The sequence below is a fragment of the Saimiri boliviensis genome, chromosome 4, assembly GCF_048565385.1.
Source record: "Saimiri boliviensis isolate mSaiBol1 chromosome 4, mSaiBol1.pri, whole genome shotgun sequence".
In the NCBI taxonomy this organism is placed as follows: Eukaryota; Metazoa; Chordata; class Mammalia; order Primates; family Cebidae; genus Saimiri; species Saimiri boliviensis.
This window is the reverse complement of record NC_133452.1, coordinates 134,546,349-134,564,207: the sequence shown is the minus strand read 5'-3', so window position 1 is coordinate 134,564,207 and position 17,859 is coordinate 134,546,349. Positions and strand designations below refer to the sequence as shown.

General features: G+C 47.5%; 1 protein-coding gene and 1 pseudogene across 6 annotated transcripts; one reads left to right on the top strand and one right to left on the bottom strand.

The window, feature by feature from the left end:
- Positions 1-11,184: 11,184 nt before the first annotated feature.
- On the top strand, positions 11,185-15,776 carry LOC101029995 (mamu class I histocompatibility antigen, alpha chain F-like). 6 transcript variants are annotated; one of them, XM_074398355.1, is made up of 7 exons: positions 11,185-11,333; positions 11,464-11,739; positions 11,984-12,259; positions 12,916-13,191; positions 13,333-13,437; positions 13,871-13,903; positions 15,498-15,776. In XM_074398355.1, exons 1-7 carry the CDS (start codon positions 11,270-11,272, stop codon positions 15,503-15,505), a joined length of 1,038 nt encoding a protein of 345 aa, XP_074254456.1. In that variant the 5' UTR covers positions 11,185-11,269; the 3' UTR covers positions 15,506-15,776. The 6 variants fall into 6 exon arrangements, with proteins under 6 accessions (XP_074254456.1, XP_074254458.1, XP_074254455.1 ...); XM_074398354.1 differs by lacking the exon at positions 15,498-15,776 and adding an exon at positions 14,268-14,693 and having other exon boundaries at positions 11,194-11,333; positions 13,333-13,448; XM_074398357.1 differs by lacking the exons at positions 11,984-12,259; positions 15,498-15,776 and adding an exon at positions 14,268-14,693 and having other exon boundaries at positions 11,193-11,333; positions 13,333-13,448.
- A 133-nt stretch (positions 15,777-15,909) lies between these two features.
- LOC141584369 (keratin, type II cytoskeletal 8 pseudogene) lies at positions 15,910-16,855 on the bottom strand (annotated as a pseudogene).
- Positions 16,856-17,859: the final 1,004 nt, after the last annotated feature.

The following is a 17,859-nucleotide window of genomic DNA, read 5'->3' as shown; positions in this document are numbered from 1 at the left end:
CGCATGCTGTGGGGCAGTCAGAGGAGGGGGTAGGCTGGGAGGGTCTGCTGTGCCAGTTCACTTGGGCAGGACATTTGAGAACTTGGACACCAGCTTTCTACCACGGGTCTCAATATTCCTCATAACAATGGCCCTGGAGGAGCTGGTGCAGCTAAAGGAGCTGGAGCCCCCGCTAGAGCCAAAGCTGGAGCCCAGGCAGTAGCTGAGGCCAGGGCTTGGGAGGCCCCTGTAGGCCAAGCTCAGCTCACCTGAGTAGCCACTGGTGGTGCTCCTATGGATACTCACGTTCCATATCCCAGATTCCAGCCAGCCCTCCTTGCCCTGCAGCAGCTTCCTGTAGGTGGCGATCTCAATGTAAAGAGCCTGCTTGATGTTCCTCAGCTCCTGGTAGTGGCACGGCTGCTGCGCCATGTTTTGCTTCACCCACTGCTGAACGGCCTCCAGCACGGACAGCTTGGCTTCCTTAATGGCCAGCTCCCCACACTTCCCAGCATCCTAGATGATGCCCTGCAGGGGGTCCCACTGGCTTTTGAGGCCCTCATTCTCAGCCTGGAGCACGCTGAGGTTCCAGGTCATCTCTGAGATCTCTGTCTTTGTGTGACACATGTAGTCCGGTACTTCCCAGTCAGAGCCTGCCATTCCTCCTACTTGATCTGGTGCAGGCTCTCAGCAACAGCCCACCTTCTGTTGGCGATCTCTTTCTGGGCCTGGACTTCAGTGATGATGCTGTCCATGTCCAGAGAGTGAATATTGTCCACGGACAGCACCACAGATGGGTCTGAGATCAGGGACTGCAGCTACTGGATCTCCTGTTTACAAAGCTGCCGGAGGAAGTTGATCTCGTCCGTCAGCTCCTCCAGGCAAGGCTCCAGCTCTACCTGATTCATGTCAGCTTCACCCACATCCTTCCTGGTGAGGACAAATTCATTCTCCATCTCTATATGAATATATCCTCCTCGTACTAGTTTTTGAAGTCTTCCGCCAGCCCGTGTGTGTTGCCAAACTCCGCCTCCCGCTTTAGCTTTTCCTGGCCCAGAGTGTCCAGCTGCTGCCAACGGTTGATGTAGCTCTCGATCATGCATCCATGTTCCTCTGAGCCATCTTCAGCTGCTTTAGGAGGCTCCACTTTGTCTCCAGCATCTTATTCTATTGCTCCAGGAACTGGACCTTGTTGATGAAGGAGGCACATTTGTTTTGAGAGTCTTGGTCTGCTCCTTCTCTTGTGTGCACATGGCCTGGATGTTGAGGTCTACCTCTAGCTTAAGGGGGCTCAGCAGGCTCTGGTTGACCCTGATAGTTTTGATGACCCCCATACCATGAGCCCCACCACAGCCTCCACCCAGACCCTTGCTGCGTCCAAGCTACCCCAAGAGCTGCCACCACTGTTGCCCAGCTAGGAGAAGCTCAAGTAGCTAATTTGCGTGCCAGGCCGACTCATGTAGGAGCAGCTCCTGAAGGCCTGGGGGCCACAGTGGAATACCTTGTAGTCCTTCTGGGTCACCCTGATGGTCATGTTGGGAGCAAGTGTGCTGAGCCAGGCAGAGATGCAAGAAGGAGCAGAGAAGTTGCTTCTAGGTTTGAAGAACGCTTTGAAGGACATGAGGAGATATCTATGAGGATGTCTAGGAAAGTTCTTTCCAGGGAGGGAGGCTCCTGTACAAATGCTCTAGGGCAGGAAGGTGTCTGTGTTTTGGGAAGTGGGAAGAGGCCAGAAGGGCTCAACAGAGAGTAATTGAGATGAAGTCAGACATGTGACCACAGCAGGTAGGGTGTGGCCAAGGTATTCACTTTTCCTCTGAGTGAGATGGGGTGTTAGATTACAGTTTCAAAAAGTAGGATGTAACAGGACTTATTCTTTAAAAGCTTCTATCTGGCCTCCTACTGAGAACAGAATTTAAGAGTTGGGGGCAAACGAGGGAGTAGAGAATCCAGTGGGAAAGCCGTGTAGTTTTCCACGATACAGATGTCCATTAACTTGACTGGCATGTGAGCAGTGGAAATCATGGGAAGTCACGGGATCTGGATGCATCACAGCATTTGCTTATGGATAGTGCCTGTATTATGAGAAACAAGAATCCAGGACAGCCATAGTTTTAGATTATGGGTGTAGAAGGGTGAAGCTGCTGACAGTGGAGATGGGGAGACTCTGGCAGGAGCATACAGAGGAGAGGGCATCGCAGGCATTCGGTGGAGGAGATGGCTACAGGGAATGTAGGTGAGGGGCCCAGATGCTTCTGCAGCTACAGCTTCATCATATAATCACTCTCCTGCTTCCACACCCGCTGTATCTCAGAGCCAGAGCACTGCTTCTCCTCTGGGCTGTCTACACAGGCAGATGAAAGTCAGGGAAGTTACGGTTTCCAGTTGGTTGTAAGTCTCAGATTAATATTGTGCTTTCTTGGATAAGTAAGGGAATAATAAGACAATGTGTACCTAGAACACTTATTCAGAAGACTGCAACAGTGAAAAGTTTTTGATTAATCTAAAGAAAGCTAGGAAAGAAAAAACAATGGAGCAAAAATGAGGTAATACTGGAAAAGAGCGAACGACAAGGTGGACTTAAACCCAACCAGGGTAACAATGACATTAAACATAATGGACCCAAACACTATGATTACAAGACAAATAGTGTGGAGGGTTAAAAATAAATAAATAAATAAATAAATAACCACAGGTTATTTATTAAGGACATACTCTATTGGTAGAAGATCCAGAAAATTGAAAGTAAAAGGACAGAAAAGAAATGTCAGACAAACATTCATAAAAAACCACATAGAGACACCACCTTGAAAAACTATAGGACATGAGTCTCCTGAGACCTGCAGTACATGTAGACACCTTACATCGTCTGTTTTCTTTTTTTCAGAGACAAGGTCTTGCTCAGTTGCCCAGGCTGAAATGCAATGGTGATCGTACCTGACTGCAACATCAAACTCCTGGGCTCAAGCAATTCTTCTGCCTCAGCCTCCCAAGTAGCTAGAACTATAGGCACATGCCACTACACTTGGCTGTAGCACCCCGATATAGTTTCTTATTTGCTGTGGTTTGATCCGTGAAACAATATCATGCCATGTATTTGACGTGCAGTAGGTACACAACAAACATTAGGTGAATGAAGAAATAACCCACCCCCATTAATTCAGGCCAGATCCACAATTATATTTTATAGATGAAGAGCAACATCCCAGACAAGTAAAGTAAAATAAATTCAATTAGGTGATCCAGAGCAGAATCAGGAAAACACATTCCATTCCCTGTACTCAAGGAATCAGAGCTCTACTGGGGTAATAGCAGGTATTGTGCAAGTCAGTTCAAGTCAGCTCATCAGAAAGCCCTAAGACTTGCAGGCCCAGCATCACAATACATGGCTGCTACAAGTCTGCACCTGACCTAATCCTGGGGAGACCCATGCTGGAGAGGCCAGCTCTCCCATGACTCCCTGAGCCCACCCAGGCACATGACCTGCACTTGGGCCACCCCTGCTCCTGCCTGGTCCATTCACCCCTGGAAACTCAGTTCCACCCCAAGGCTGCTGTGTGGTGACGCTGCAAGGCCTTCCCCTTTCCCAGCAGGGATTTCACCCAGGCCACTGCCCTCGCAGCCAACAGTGGATCTTCCTCATGTGAATTAGGGGGTTTCTTGAGACCCTTCAACCTGATTCTGCCTCTATCCACCCTCTGCACCCTGATATCACCAATGTCACAGACACCTTCTCTAATCAGACCCCCTGGAGAAGGAGTTCCAAATGTGAGTTCCTTTCTAATTAAATTTTACTACAAGGTCAGCAATGCAGGATAATCTGCAAAGCTTATCCAAATAAAATGATAAACAGTTTTATTCAATTCCAAAGTCAAAACAAGGATTATGAGAAATGAGATATAAATTATCAAAATTGTTAACAAAATGGGATATTACTAATGACTCTTTAGAAATTAACAAAAAAATAAGTAAATACATTGAACAACTCTATGCCAATTAGTTAGAACACTTACATGAAATGGATAAATTTATAGAAAAATACAAATTGCCAGAACAGCTAATCTATTTCAGGCTACTGTATTGGACCAAAGTTATTGGCATTATGCTAAGCTACATGTGTTGTCCCAGGTACAAGAGTCACATTTTGTAAATGAAAAGCAATCTGATTAAGCATTTTTTTTAAGTGGAAGCAACTTTATTAGAGAAGTAAAGAAACAAAAGAATCGCTACTCCATAGACAGAGTAACCTTTTATTTATTTATTTTTTATTTTATTTTATTTTATTTTTTTAAAGTGTAGGCTAATGTTTTTTGAAGATGATACTTCAATAACAAAATTGGCACTTGGGGCATACTTCCACTAAATTTGAGACGAAACAAAGACATATTTTCAAGCCATTATTTTTATGGGACTGAACTCTTGGGACTATTTGATCTGGTTACTTTATGTTCTCAAAGGTGTTAACTCATTGAAGAGAACATTGTTATTAAAAGTATGTATAAGAAAAATTCAGAGATACTGTTGTAGCTTTTTTTTCTATCCCAAACTGTTTTCCCCTCAGTACCCAAGGATCCGTGATGACTCAAACTTTTAATCATTAATTTAAAAAGAGAAGCTTCTCAGAGAATTAAAAGAAACCATTTTAAAATATATGGAATCAAAAAAGCGCTCATGTAGCCAGGACAATCCTAAGCAAAAAGAACAAAGCTGAAGGCATCAGGCTACCAGACTTCAAACTATACTACAAGGCTACAGTAACCAAAACAGCATGGTACTGATATGAAAACAGGCACACAGGCCAGTGAAAGACAATAGAGAACTCAGAAATAAAACTGCACATCTACAACCATTTGATCTTCAACAAACCTGAGAAAAACAAGCAATGGGGAAAGGATTCCCTATTTAATAAATGGTGCTGGGAGAACTGGCTAGCCATCTGCAGAAAACAGAAACTGGACCCTTTTCTTACACCTCATACAAAAATAAACCCACTGTGAGTTAAAGACTTAAATGTAAATCCCAAAACTATAAAAACCGTAGAAGAAAACCTAGGCAATACCATTCAGGATACAGGCATCTACAAAGTTTTTTTGATGAAATTACCAAAAGCAGCCAGTACAAAAGTGAAAATTGACAAATGGGATCTAATTAAAGAGATTCTACACAGCCAGAAAAACTATCATCAGAGTGAACATACAACCTAAAGAAAGGGAGAAAATTTTTACAATCTATCCATGTGACAGAGGTCTAATATCCAGTATCTACAAGGAACTTAAGCAAATTTACAAGAAATAAAGAAACAACCCCATTAAAAAGTGGGCAAAGAACATGAACAGACAGCTCTCAAAAGAAGACATACATGTGGCCAAGAAACTTATAAAAAAGTTCAACATCACTGATCATTAGAGAAATGCAAATCAAAACCACAATGAGATACCAGCTCATGCCAGTCAGAAAGGTCATTATAAAAAAGTCGAGAAACAACAGATCCTGGCAAAGTTGAGGGGAAATAGAAACTATTTTATACTGTTGGTGGGAATGTAAATTAGATTCCTCAAAGATCTAGAACTGAAATATCATTTGACACAGGAATCCCATTACAGAGTGTATATCCAAAGGAATATAAATCATTCTGCTATAAAAACACATGCATGTCTAAGTTCATTGCAGCACTATTCACTATAGCAAAGACATGGGATCAATCCAAATGGCCATCAATGATAAACTGGATAAAGAAAATGCGGTACACAGACACCATAGAATACTCTGCAGCCATAAAAAGTAATATGATCATGTCCTTTGAAGGACATAGATGAAGCTGGAAGCCATTATCCTCAGCAAACTAATGCAGGAACAGAAAAACAAGCACCATATGTTCTTACTTATAAGTAGGAGCTGAGCAATGAGAACACATGAACACAAGGAGGGGAACAAGACATATTGGGGCCTGTTGGGGGAGGGCAGTGGTGGAGAGAGCATTGGGAAAAATAGCTCATTCATGCTAGGCTTCATACCTATGTGCTGGATTGATGGGGGCAGCAAACCACCTATGTAACAAACCTGTATATCCTGCATATGTACCCTGAAACTTAAAGTAAAATAAAATAAGAAGCTTAAAGCATTAAAGAAAAATAATCAGATGAAAGAATCTTTTGATTTGTAAAATCCTGAGACAATAATTTTAACTTTGCTTTTAACATGTATGCAAATTATTTGATACTCCTCCCTTCCAGAGACGCTGCTTAATTCCCTCCCTCCCTGTGAGTGGGGCTTGGACTTAATGATGCAATTCTGAAATGGTCTGGCTCTGTGTCCCCACACAAATCTCATCTTGAATGGACATGTGAATTGTAATTCCCATGTGCTGGGGGAGGGACCTTTTGGAAGCTGATTGGATCATGGGATGGTTCCCCATGCTGTTCTCATAATAATGAGTGAGTTCTCATGAGATCTGATGGTTTTATAAGGGGCTTTTCCTCACTTTGCTCTGCATTTCTCTCTCCTGAAACCATGTGATGAAGGACACATTTGCTTCTCCTTCTGCCATGAAGGTAAGTTTCCTGAGGCTGCCTCCTCATGCAGAACTGTGAGTCAGTTAAATTTCTTTCCTTTATAAATTACCCAGTCTCAGTTATCTCAGTGTGAGAGCAGACTGATACAACTTGTAACAGATAGAGTAATGCTGACATAAGAGTTTGTGTTTCTGAGTGTGGAATATAAAACTCACAGTGACTTCCCCCTTCTCTCTCTGTGTCTCTGGGATCATGAACTCTGGGGGAAGCCAGATGCTGTGTCATGAGCACAGGAAGGTCCATGTGGCTAAGAACTGAGAACTCCTGGGACCAGACAACAAGGAACAAGGCCTTCTGCAATGGCCATTTGACTGAGCCATGTTTCACGTGGATTCCCAGCTCCAGTTGAATGCTCAGATGATGCAGCCTTGGCCGACAACTAGGCTGCAACCTTGTGAGAGGCCCTGAGCCAGAAGCACTCAGGGAAACCTCTCCTGGGTTCCTGAGTATTGAAAAATGTGGGAGCTGTTAAGTTTCCAGTAATTTGTTATACAACAGTAAATAACTAATACAGCTTCAAAAGAGAGGATGAATAATTGCACTTTAATTTTCATTTGCTCTAAATTTATTAGTATTGTTATGATCATCATTATTATTGAGACAGGGTCTTGCTCTGTCACTCAGGTGGGAGTGCTGTGGCAGGATGACAGCTCACTGCAGCTTCAACCTTCTGGACTCAAGTGATCTTCCCACCTCAGCTGTCTGAGTTGCTGGGAGTACAGGCATGCATCACCATGCCTGACTACAATTTTTATATTTTTGGTAGAGACAAAGGTTTTGCCATGCTGCCTTGGCTGATCTTGAACTTGTGAAATTAAGCTCTCTGCCTGACTCTGCTTCTGAAAGTGCTGGTATTATAGGCATGCGCCACGACTTCCGGACTAAATTGATTATAGAATATTAAACATGACATTTGGTTTTAAGAGATAAGAAGAATTTCCATGGCTAAATGTGATGCATTTTGTTGTCATTCACAGTGATTGCTTTATTTTAACTTCAATTTCCAACTGTGTCCCAATTAAAGTCAAAAGAAAGACCCAGGCCATGCTAGGCTGATTCTATCACGGTCCCCATGATAGACGTGTGCCCCTGGTCATTCACCTGCCCCCAGTTATTCAACCAACAATAACGTAGGTGCTGCCTTGAAGGGATTTTTACATATGCAATTGAGATCCTAAATCAATTGAGTTTAAGACAGGGACTATCCTGGTTCGGGCCATCCTCATCTGGCCAGCCCTTGCAAGGACTGGGTTCTTCCTGAGCATAGAGATTCACAGTGTGAGAGGGATTCAGCATGAGGGGTTTCCTCCACTGTGTGGCAAAGAATGCTGGTGGGCAGCAGGAATTGAGAGAAGCCTCTCTCTACCCTGACAGCAGGCAAGGAGCAGGAACCTCAGTCCTACAACTTCCGGAAACTGAATTCTGTCGCCTCTGTATAAGCCTGAAGGAGGCCCTCAGAATGAAAACACAGCTTGGGGAAGTCCTAAACAGAGAACCCTCCAATCATGCCCAGGTTCCTGACTGAGGAACTGTAAATAAATAAATAAGTGGTTTGTTCAGGCACGGTAGCTCACCACTGTAATCCTAAGGTTTATGCAAATGATGGAGGAGGATGACTTGCAACCAGGAATTTGAGACTAGCCTGGGCAATCTGGGAGATGTGGGCAACCCCCATATAGGAAGGAGAGCTAAGCAGAATCCTGGCACAATTAAGGCCTGAAGAATATCTCAGTCTATAGTGTTATTAGTAATTTCCTTTTATATAATTCTTTATGTAATCAAATATTAGTTTACAGAATTAGGCCTTGGAGAATATCTCAGTTTATAGTGTCACTACTTAGTTATTTCCCTTTATATAATCCTCTCTATATAATCATATGTTAGTTCATAGAATGAGTGTCTAGAGAATATCCTACCCCTCAGTTATTTTCATATATATATATATATCTTAGTTTATAATTGGAGGAATGCCTAGAGTAGACACAGTACAGAGCATGAATTAAGGAATAAGCAGCTTATAATCAGAGGGATGTCTGGAACAGACACAGTGTGGAGCATGATTTAAGGGAAAACAGTTATACCAGGACAAGAGCCCATGGCCCAGGTGGCAGCGTTCAGTATTGTAAAGATACCCGCTGTATGGCAGGCTTGGGGCAAGAGCCACTCCTCCTGATAAAGAAGTTGTAGGACTTTGTTCCAGTTCTTGTGGAAGGCTGCCCTTAGACCGGTAATTGCACTTTGGTGACTGTGAACTTTATCAGCTCTTGTTACTATGCTGCTCAAAAGCATCTTTCTATAGAACTCATTGGAAGCTGCCAGCAGGTGGCAGTAACCCTGACAGCTCTGTCACTGCTGTGTGATTTAAAGCATCCTCCTACAAAAATTAGAAGTAGCTTGCCCATAGATAGAGATATTGCACACTGCACCCTCTTCACTGCACACAGCCCACCTCCATGCCTCAGTGACCTAATGGGGGTGGACCCCTTGTTTTATTGCTCATGACCCTATCACTATCCTTAAAGATGATTTCACCCACTGCCCTGCCCCTTAATCCATACACAATCAATATACATGCGTCTGGATATTTGGGGCCTCGCCTGACCCCGCTCATAGGTGGTGTGGCCCCTCGAGCCCAGCTGCATTTTCCTTGTACTTCTGTGTCCTGTGTCTTTATTTCTGGGATCCTGCACCTCAGCACAGCATAAGGGACACCCCATGAACCTGTGGGACTCTCAGTCCTACAGGGAGAGCTTCTTTACAAAAAAGATTTTTTAAAAAAGGATTTAGTTGAGCATGGTGGCACTTCCCTGTAGTCTTAGCTACTCAGCAGACTGAGGCAGGGGGACCCTAGAGCCCAGGAGTTTGAGGCTGCAGTGAGCCATTATCATGCAACTGCACTTCACCCTGAATGACAGAGAGAGACTCTGTCTCTAAAAATAAATAAATAAATAAATAAATAAATAAATAAATAAATAAGTACAATAAAAGGGCATTGTTTAAAGCCAATGTTGTCGCAATTTGTTCCGCAGTCATATAAAATTCATACACAGGCTCAACAGACAAACAGAATGAATTTATAAATTTATAGGCACACTACATGCCTAAAATAGAATACTCTCTTTTCCAAGTATTTTTCATTGTATAATATTCTGTGATGCAATTAAATTTTAAAATAATCATATTTCACTCAGGCAGCCAAGAAAAATTAATTTAGTCCCTAAGCTGAACCAGGTATGCCCTCATATGCTCACGTGCCTGACATACTAGAAGCGTCACAAGATTGGTGGAGTCACTGTAGTGTTTTAGGTGAAGAAATGACACACTCTGACTCACAGTAGCAGGATCACTGTGGAGAGAACAGTCATGTAGCAGGTAATAGGACAGTGTTAGAGTCACAATTCAGGAGTGACAGGGTGGTGGGGAATAAAGGGAGAGGAAGCCCTGAGGGATGAGAGGGATGATAGGGACGGAGGGAAGGGCTGGAGAAGCAGGAGGCGAGGAAAAGGAACAGAGGGAAAGAATTCGAAAGCAGCAGAATTCTTAGGTTTAAACACATTGTTTTACAGATTTTTAATACATCCATCTACAGAGCCTAGCAGGGTGTTCCTTGCATTTGGTCTTTAACACCCTGTGTAAGACTGCCTCAAAACTAACTGCTTTTTATGCTTTTTTTTCAGGTTTTAAAAAATACTAAGTGTTCCAATAAAATATGCACAGCACTTAGTTGCGGACACTTCCTAAAAGCAGGCAGTGCATGAGCACTGGTGGGGGCATTGTGACTGCATTGAACACTTGCGACTGTGAGGTGAATGAAGTCTGTACTGGCTCCTGGTTGCAACATACAGTAACACAGTGTGTACTTTGCATTGAAGAGATGTCCGGGACTCACACAGAAACTCAAGGCAGTGGAATGAAGGTAATTTTAAACTACAATAAGAGTCACAGATACATAGTCTTGGAAAGCAAAACAGGAGCTCTGTGAGTTGTCGGTTGTAATATATTTAGACACATTTATATATCAAGGGGCCAAAGTAACCATTTTTACAGATAAGATTCCTGATCATCCAAAGCTTACCAAGATTCTACTATTCACTGCAGCTAATAAAAACGAAACTGGTCTCCGTTCTATCTCATGAACTCAGGCACACCTTTTCCAGATTTAAAGAAGAAAAAATAAAAACTGTCTCTACACCTCCATTCCCAGTCCAAGCTCACTCCCTGGCGCCAAGCTTCCTGGAGTGAGTTTTCTTCCAAAAGAGTCCAGGGGAGTCCAGCTACAGAGTGGGAGGCAGAACGTTCAGTCCAGGGACAGGGATTCCGGGATGAAAAGTGAAGGTAGAGAGACTGGGTTCCATGCGAAGGTTTCTCCCTGGTTTCTCAGCCTCCGGGCGAAGGCTCAGGGAGACCCTGAGACACACCCTGCACAGGAGGAGGACGTTCAGAGTGAAGTCCCAGCGCCCCAGGCGCGGCTCTCAGTGGCTCAGGTCCGGGGTGTGGAGGCTCAGCATTTGGGGATTCCCCATCTCCACAGAGTTTCTCTTTCTTTCCCAACTTGTGTCGGGTTCTTCTTCCAGGATACTCATGACGCAGACCCAGTTCTCACTCCCCTTGGGTGTTGGGATTCTATAGAAGCCAATCAGCGTGGCCGTGGTCCCGATTCTAAAGTCCTCACGCACCCACTGTGACTCAGAGTCTCCCCAAATGCGGAGGTTGGGGTCATGGCGCCCCGAACCCTCCTCCTGCTGCTCTTGGGGGCCCTGACCGTCACCAAGACCTGGGCTGGTGAGTGCAGGGTCGGGAGGGAAACGGCCTCTGCGGGGAGGAGCGAGGGGCCTGCCCAGCGGGGGCGCAGGACCCAGAGAGCCAGGCTGGGAGGAGGATCAGGTGGGCCTCAGACCCTTCTCGCCCCCAGGCTCCCACTCCTTGAGGTATTTCAGCACGGCCACGTCCCGGCCCGGCCGCGGGGAGCCCCGATACAGGTACATCGGTGTGGGCTACGTGGATGACACGCAGTTCGTGCGGTTCGACAGCGACGACCCGAGTCCGAGGATGGAGCCGCGGGCGCCGTGGGTGGAGCAGGAGGGGCCGGAGTATTGGGAGGACCAGACAGGGGTCGTCAAGGCCAACGCACAAACTGACCGCGTGGCCCTGCGGAAACTGCTTCGCTACTACAACCAGAGCGAGGGCGGTGAGCGACTCCGGGTGGGGGAACAGGTCACGACCCCACTGCATTCCCCACGGAGGGCCTGGGTCTCCCCGAGTCTCCCGTCCGAGATCCACCCCGAGACTACGGGACCTGCCCAGATTCTCCACCCGGGAGAGCTCCAGGCGCCTTTACCCGGTTTCATTTTCCGTTTAAGCCAAAATCCCCGCGGGTTGGTCGGGCGGGGGCGGGGCTCGGTGGGCGGGGCTGACCGCGGGGGCGGGGCCAGGGTCTCACACCCTCCAGGGAACGAATGGCTGTGACGTGGGGCCCGATGGACGCTTCCTCCGCGGGTATCACCAGCACGCCTACGACGGCAAGGACTACATCTCCCTGAACGAGGACCTGCGCTCCTGGACCGCGGCGGACGTGGCCGCTCAGATCACCCAGCGCAAGTGGGAGGCAGAGAACTATGCAGAGGAGTTCAGCACCTACCTGAAGGGCGGGTGCATGGAGTGGCTCCACAGATACCTGGAGAACGGGAAGGAGACGCTGCAGCGCGCGGGTACCAGGGGCCACAGGGCGCCTTCACCATCTCCCGTAGATCTCCCGGGCTGGCCATGCACAAGTAGTGGAGGAAAAAGGGACCAACGCTATAATATCGTCCTCCCGCTAGTCCTGTGTGCCAAGAATCTTCCTGGCTTTCCATCGTCTGTGTATCTCCTGGGTTGGCTTCCCTCCACAAGGGGAGGAAAATGGGACCAACGCTAGAATATCGCCCTCCCTCTAGTCCTGAGTGGGAAGAATCCTCCTGGGTTTCCGGATCCTGTACCAGAGAGTGTCTCTTGAGTATCCACCCTGTTCGCTGGGACAGTTAAAGGATGAAGTCTTTGAGGGAATGGAAGGGAAGACAGTCTCTGAAGTACTGATCATCGGTCCCCTTTGACCCCTGCAACATCCTTGGGCTCCATGACTTTTGCTCTCAGGCCTTCTTCTCTGCCTCACACACAATGTGTGTGGTGCTCTGATTCCAGTTCTTCTAAGTCCCTCGGCCTCCACTTAGGTCAGGGCCAGAAGTCCCTATTCCCCCTCAGAGACTCGAACTCTGCAAGGAATAAAAGATTATCCCAGGTGTCCTGTCCATTCTCAGGATGGTCACGTGAGCACTGCTGGGTGTCCCATGAGGAGTGCAAAGTGTCTGAATTTTCTGACTCTTTTCAGATCCTCCAAAGGCACACATTGCCCACCACCCCATCTCTGACCATGAGGCCACCCTGAGGTGCTGGGCCCTGGGCTTCTACCCTGCGGAGATCACGCTGACCTGGCAGAGAGATGGGGAGGAACAGACCCAGGACACAGAGCTTGCGGAGACCAGGCCTGCAGGGGATGGAACCTTCCAGAAGTGGGCGGCTGTGGTGGTGCTTTCTGGGGAGGAGCAGAGATACACATGCCATGTGCAGCACGAGGGGTTGCCTGAGCCCCTCACCCTGAGATGGGGTAAGGAGTGAGATGGGATAAAGGGGAGGTTGAGAGATCATGTCTTTTCTCCGGAGAAGCAGGAGCCCTTCTGAAGCCCTTCAGTAGGGTCAGGGCTGAGGCCTGGGGATCAGGGCTCCTCACCTTCCCCTCCTTTCCCAGAGCCATCTTCCCAGCCCATCATCCCCACCATGGGCATCATTGCTGGCCTGGCTGTCCTTGGAGCTGTGGTCACTGGAGCTGTAATGTGGAGGAAGAAGATCTCAGGTTGGGAAGGGGTGAGGAGTGGGATCTGAGTTTTCTTGTCCTAGTGGTGGTTTTGAGCCCCAGGTCGAAGTGTGCCCTGTCTCCTTACTGGGAAGCACCATCCGGGCCTACCCAGCCGGGTACCCGTGTGACAACACTTACTCATTTTTAAAGCAAAAATGAATGACAGGTTCTTCACTTCGAAGACTGTGGTGGTGGGGACCTGATTACCAACAGTCACAAATCACAGGGGAAGGTCCCTGCTGAGGACAGACCTTAGGAGGACAATTGGTCCATGACCCACACCTGCTTTCTTCTTATTTTCTGATCCTGCCCTGGATCTGCAGTTATACATTTCTGAGAACTTCTCTGGGATCAAAGACTAGGGGGTTGCTCTAGGACCTTATAGCCCTGCCTCCTTTTCGGCCTCTCACAGGACATTTTATTCCCACAGATAGAAACAGAGGGAGCTACTCACAGGCTGCAAGTAAGTATGAAGGGGACTGAACCCTGAGATCATCGGGATATTGTGGTTGGGAGCCCAAGGGGAAGCTGGCCCAGCCCACAGTTCCTCCTCTAGCCATGTCTCCTGTGGGCTCTGACCAGGTCCTGTTTGTGTTCTACCCCAGTCATTGACACTGCCCAGGGCTTTGATTTGTCTCTCATAACTTAAAAGGTGACACTTGGGGGCAAGGGCCCTGATGTAAGTGGGGTATTGTGGGGAACAGAGGGAACATGAGTGTGCTTTGGGGTTTCTTTGACTTAGATGTCCTGAGTATGCGATGGGCAGTTCAGAGTGTCACCTCTCACTGTGACCAATATGAATTTGTTCATGAATATTTTCTCTGTAGTGTGAGATAACTGCCTTGTGTGCGACTGAGAATCAAGATTTGTTCATGCCTCCCTTTTGTGACTTCGAGTACCCTGAATTCTCTTTCTGCAAAGGTGTCCAAATGTGTCTTCATCCCTGTTAGTATAATGTGAGAAGGTGGGGGACCAGTCCACCCCCATGTCCTCCATGACCCCCTTCCCCACACGGCCCCATCTTGTTTCTACCCAATTATCTTACCTGTTCCAGAGACATGGGGCTTGGATGTCTTTATCTCTATGTGAATTTCATGGTGTACTGAGCTGCAATTTCCTGCTTCCGTCTTAAAATTAGAATCTGAATATAAATTTACTTCTTCAAATTCTTGCCATGAGAGGTTGATGAGTTAATTAAAGGAGGAGATTACTAAAACTTATGAGACAAAATAAATGGAAGACCTGAGAACCTTCCAGAGTCTATGTGTTTCTTCTACTGATCTCTTGCAGAGGAGAGTAGATGGGCTGTGGCCAGTGGGAGCTCAGGCCACTGTGGGCTTTATGTGGTCACTGCTCTGCTGGGTCATCTTTGCTGCTCCAATGGCCTTGGTCCTTCAGTAGAACCTCGTCCCACCAGGACCTGTGATCACAGGGACTCAGATGTCGTTTAGAGCAGTCCCTGCACACGGAAGTCCTTATATCAAGAGACTGAGTTTTCAGTCCCGTCCAGTGCTTGCCCACCTTCCAGGGCTCTTCCTGGATTGTATTTTCCATCTTTTCACCAGCCTTCCTACCAGAACCAGATTCTGACGTTTGCAGAGAGGGGAAGGCCCATACTTTCTCATCATAGGTAACTTTCTGTTGGAACTCCTTCTGCTCTCTCTCCTACTCTTCCTCTTGCCCCGAGTTGTAGTGATCCTTGTGCCAACTCTAATACAAACCCACGGATTTGTAAAACAGAGTCTGATTTAGATTTATACGCAATTAGAAAATGGGACTTATAATCCTAGGATTATCTTCCCTGAAGAGAGACATATGATTGTGTGCTGCAGTGTGCAGGAGGGTTGGTGTGGGAGGAGGGATGAGGGGTGGGGGACACACAAGCAGCACTGGTGACAAAAGCGCTAGTGGCACTGATGTTGGTGTGAGAGGATGTTGTGCTGTAGCTGCCACAAAACAGCATTTGGCCTGAGGCTACATTAATAAAGCTACTGTCTTTCAAATAGGGAGGTGATCTATGGTGATCATTCATTGAACTGACATTTTTTGTCTTCTAGGTAAATGACTGTTTTTACATTGGAAAACACCTTTAAAGTAAAAACAAAGAAATTTCTGGCCTCGTGGTGCATATGTTCTAGGGAGAAGAGGCAGAGGTAAGATACACTATGAACACAGAGCAAGGAAGGAAAATGCTCGTGTTAGATGGTGGCAAGTGCTGTGGGGGGTGATGCAGAGTGTGGGCTGTGGGGACAGGGAGGTGGCTGCTGTACCGTGGTCAGTGTGGGCCTTCTTTCAAATGTGACCTTCAGTGAAAGATTTCTTTTTCACAGTCGGCAGAGCTAATTGTGGCTTTATTTTGGAAACACACACACACAGACACACACACACTTACATTGTAGCTGAAAGCATGTGCAAGTGGGGGTACCCCAGGCAGTGAACTCCCCCACTGGCAGGCTGAGGGCTGAACCTCAGGTGGGTCTCCTGTTCCTGATGCTCCCCTGCACAGTGGCCTCCCCCACAGGCTCTGGGGCAGTCACAGGAAGGGGTAGATTGACAGAAGCTGCTGTGGCAGTTTACTTGGGCAGCACGTTCGAGGACTCGGACAGCAGCTTCCTACCACGGGTCTTAATGGTCTTAATTTTCCTCATAACCCTGGCCCTGGAGGTGCTGGTGCAGTGGAAGGAGCTGGAGCCCCCACCAGAGCCAAAGCTGGAGCCCAGGCTGTAGCTGAGGCCAGGGCTTGGGAGGCCCCTGTAGGCCAAGCTCAGCTCACCTGAGTAGCCACTGGTGGTGCTCCTATGGATACTCAGGGTCCATATCCCAGATTCCAGCCAGCCCTCCTTGCCCTGCAGCAGCATCCTGTAGGAGGCGGTCTCGAAGTCCAGGGCCTGCTTGATGTTTCTCAGCTCCTGGTACTGGCAGAGCTGCCACGCCATGTCCTGCTTTGCCCACTGTTGGGCGGCCTCCAGCACGGACAGCTTGGCTTCCTTAATGGCCAGCTCCTCATGCTTCTTGGCATCCGTGATGATGGCCTGCAGGGGGGCCCACTGGTTTTTGAGGCCCTCCATCTCAGCCTGAAGCCATCTGAGGTTCCAGGTCATCTCTGAGATCTCCGTGTTAATGTGACAAACGTCATCCCATGCTTCCCAGCCAGAGCCTGCCTCTCCTTCTACTTGGTCTGGGGCAGGCTCTCCGCCTCAGCCTGGCTGCAGTTGGCGATCTCCTCTTACTGGGCCTTAAGCTCAGTGATGATGCTGTTCATGTCCAGGGAGCGGATATTGTCCATGGACAGCACCACAGATGGGACTGAGATCGGGGACTGCAGCTCCCGGATCTCCTGTTCACACAGCTGCTGGAGGAAGTTGATCTCATCTGTCAGCTCTTCCAAGTGAGACTCCAGCTCTACCTTGTTCATGTAAGCTTCATCCACATTCTTCTTGATGAGCACAAATTCGTTCTCCATCTTTGTATGATTATTGATGTCATCCTTATATTCATTCTCGAAGTCTTCCATCAGCCCCTGTGTGTTGCCAAACTCCGCCTCCAGCTCTAGCTTTTCCTGGCCCAGAGTGTCCAGCTGCTGCCGAAGGTTGATGTGGCTCTCAGTCATGTGGTCTGTCTTCCTCTGAGTCATCTTCTGCTGCTTTAGGAGGCTCCACTTGGTCGCCATCACCTTGTTCTACTGCTCCAGGAACTGTAACGTGTTGATGAAAGAGGCACATTTGCTGTTGAGGGTCTTGATCTGCTCCTTCTCCTATGTGCACATGGCCTGGGTGTTGGGGTTCACCTCCAGCTTAAGGGGGGTCAGCAGGCTCTGGTTAAACATGATGCTTGTGATGCCCCACATTCCACAAGCCCTGCCACAGCCTCCACCCAGACCTTTGCTGCACACAAGCCATCCCCAAAGCTGCTGCCACTGCTGTCCACTTAGAAGAAGCTTGAGGAGCTGATGTGGGTGCCAGGCCCACTCATGTAGGAGCAGCTGCTGAAGGCCTGGGGGCCAGTGTGGAATACCTTGCAGTACTTCTGGGTCACCCTGATGGACACGGTGGGGAAAGTGTGCTGAGCTAGGGAGAGATTCAAGAAGGAGCAGAGAAGTTGCTTCTAGGTCTTTAAGGAAGATTTGAAGAAAATGAGGACATATCTAGGAGGATGTGTAGGAAAGTTCTTTCCAGGCAAGGAGGCTCCCATGCAATTACACTAGGTCATGATGGTGTCTGTGTTCTGGGAAGTGGGAAGAGGCCAGAAGGGCTGGACAGAGAGTAATTGAGATGAGTTCTGAGATGTGGCCAGAACAGACATGCCTGGAGGGTATTGGAAGGGTTCCCCCCCTCCCCGCCCCGGCTCTGAATGGTATAGGGTGTTAGGGTATTGTTTTGAGAAGTAGGACATGGTAGGACATATTCTTTAAAAGCTTCT

Coding starts and splice junctions, on each gene's coding strand:
- LOC101029995 (XM_074398354.1), top strand. CDS start 11,270: ATGGCGCCCCGAACCCTCCTCCTGCTGCTCTTGGGGGCCCTGACCGTC. Junction 12,260..12,915: donor GGAGACGCTGCAGCGCGCGG/GTACCAGGGGCC, acceptor GACTCTTTTCAG/ATCCTCCAAAGGCACACATT. Junction 13,449..13,870: donor AGATCTCAGGTTGGGAAGGG/GTGAGGAGTGGG, acceptor TTATTCCCACAG/ATAGAAACAGAGGGAGCTAC.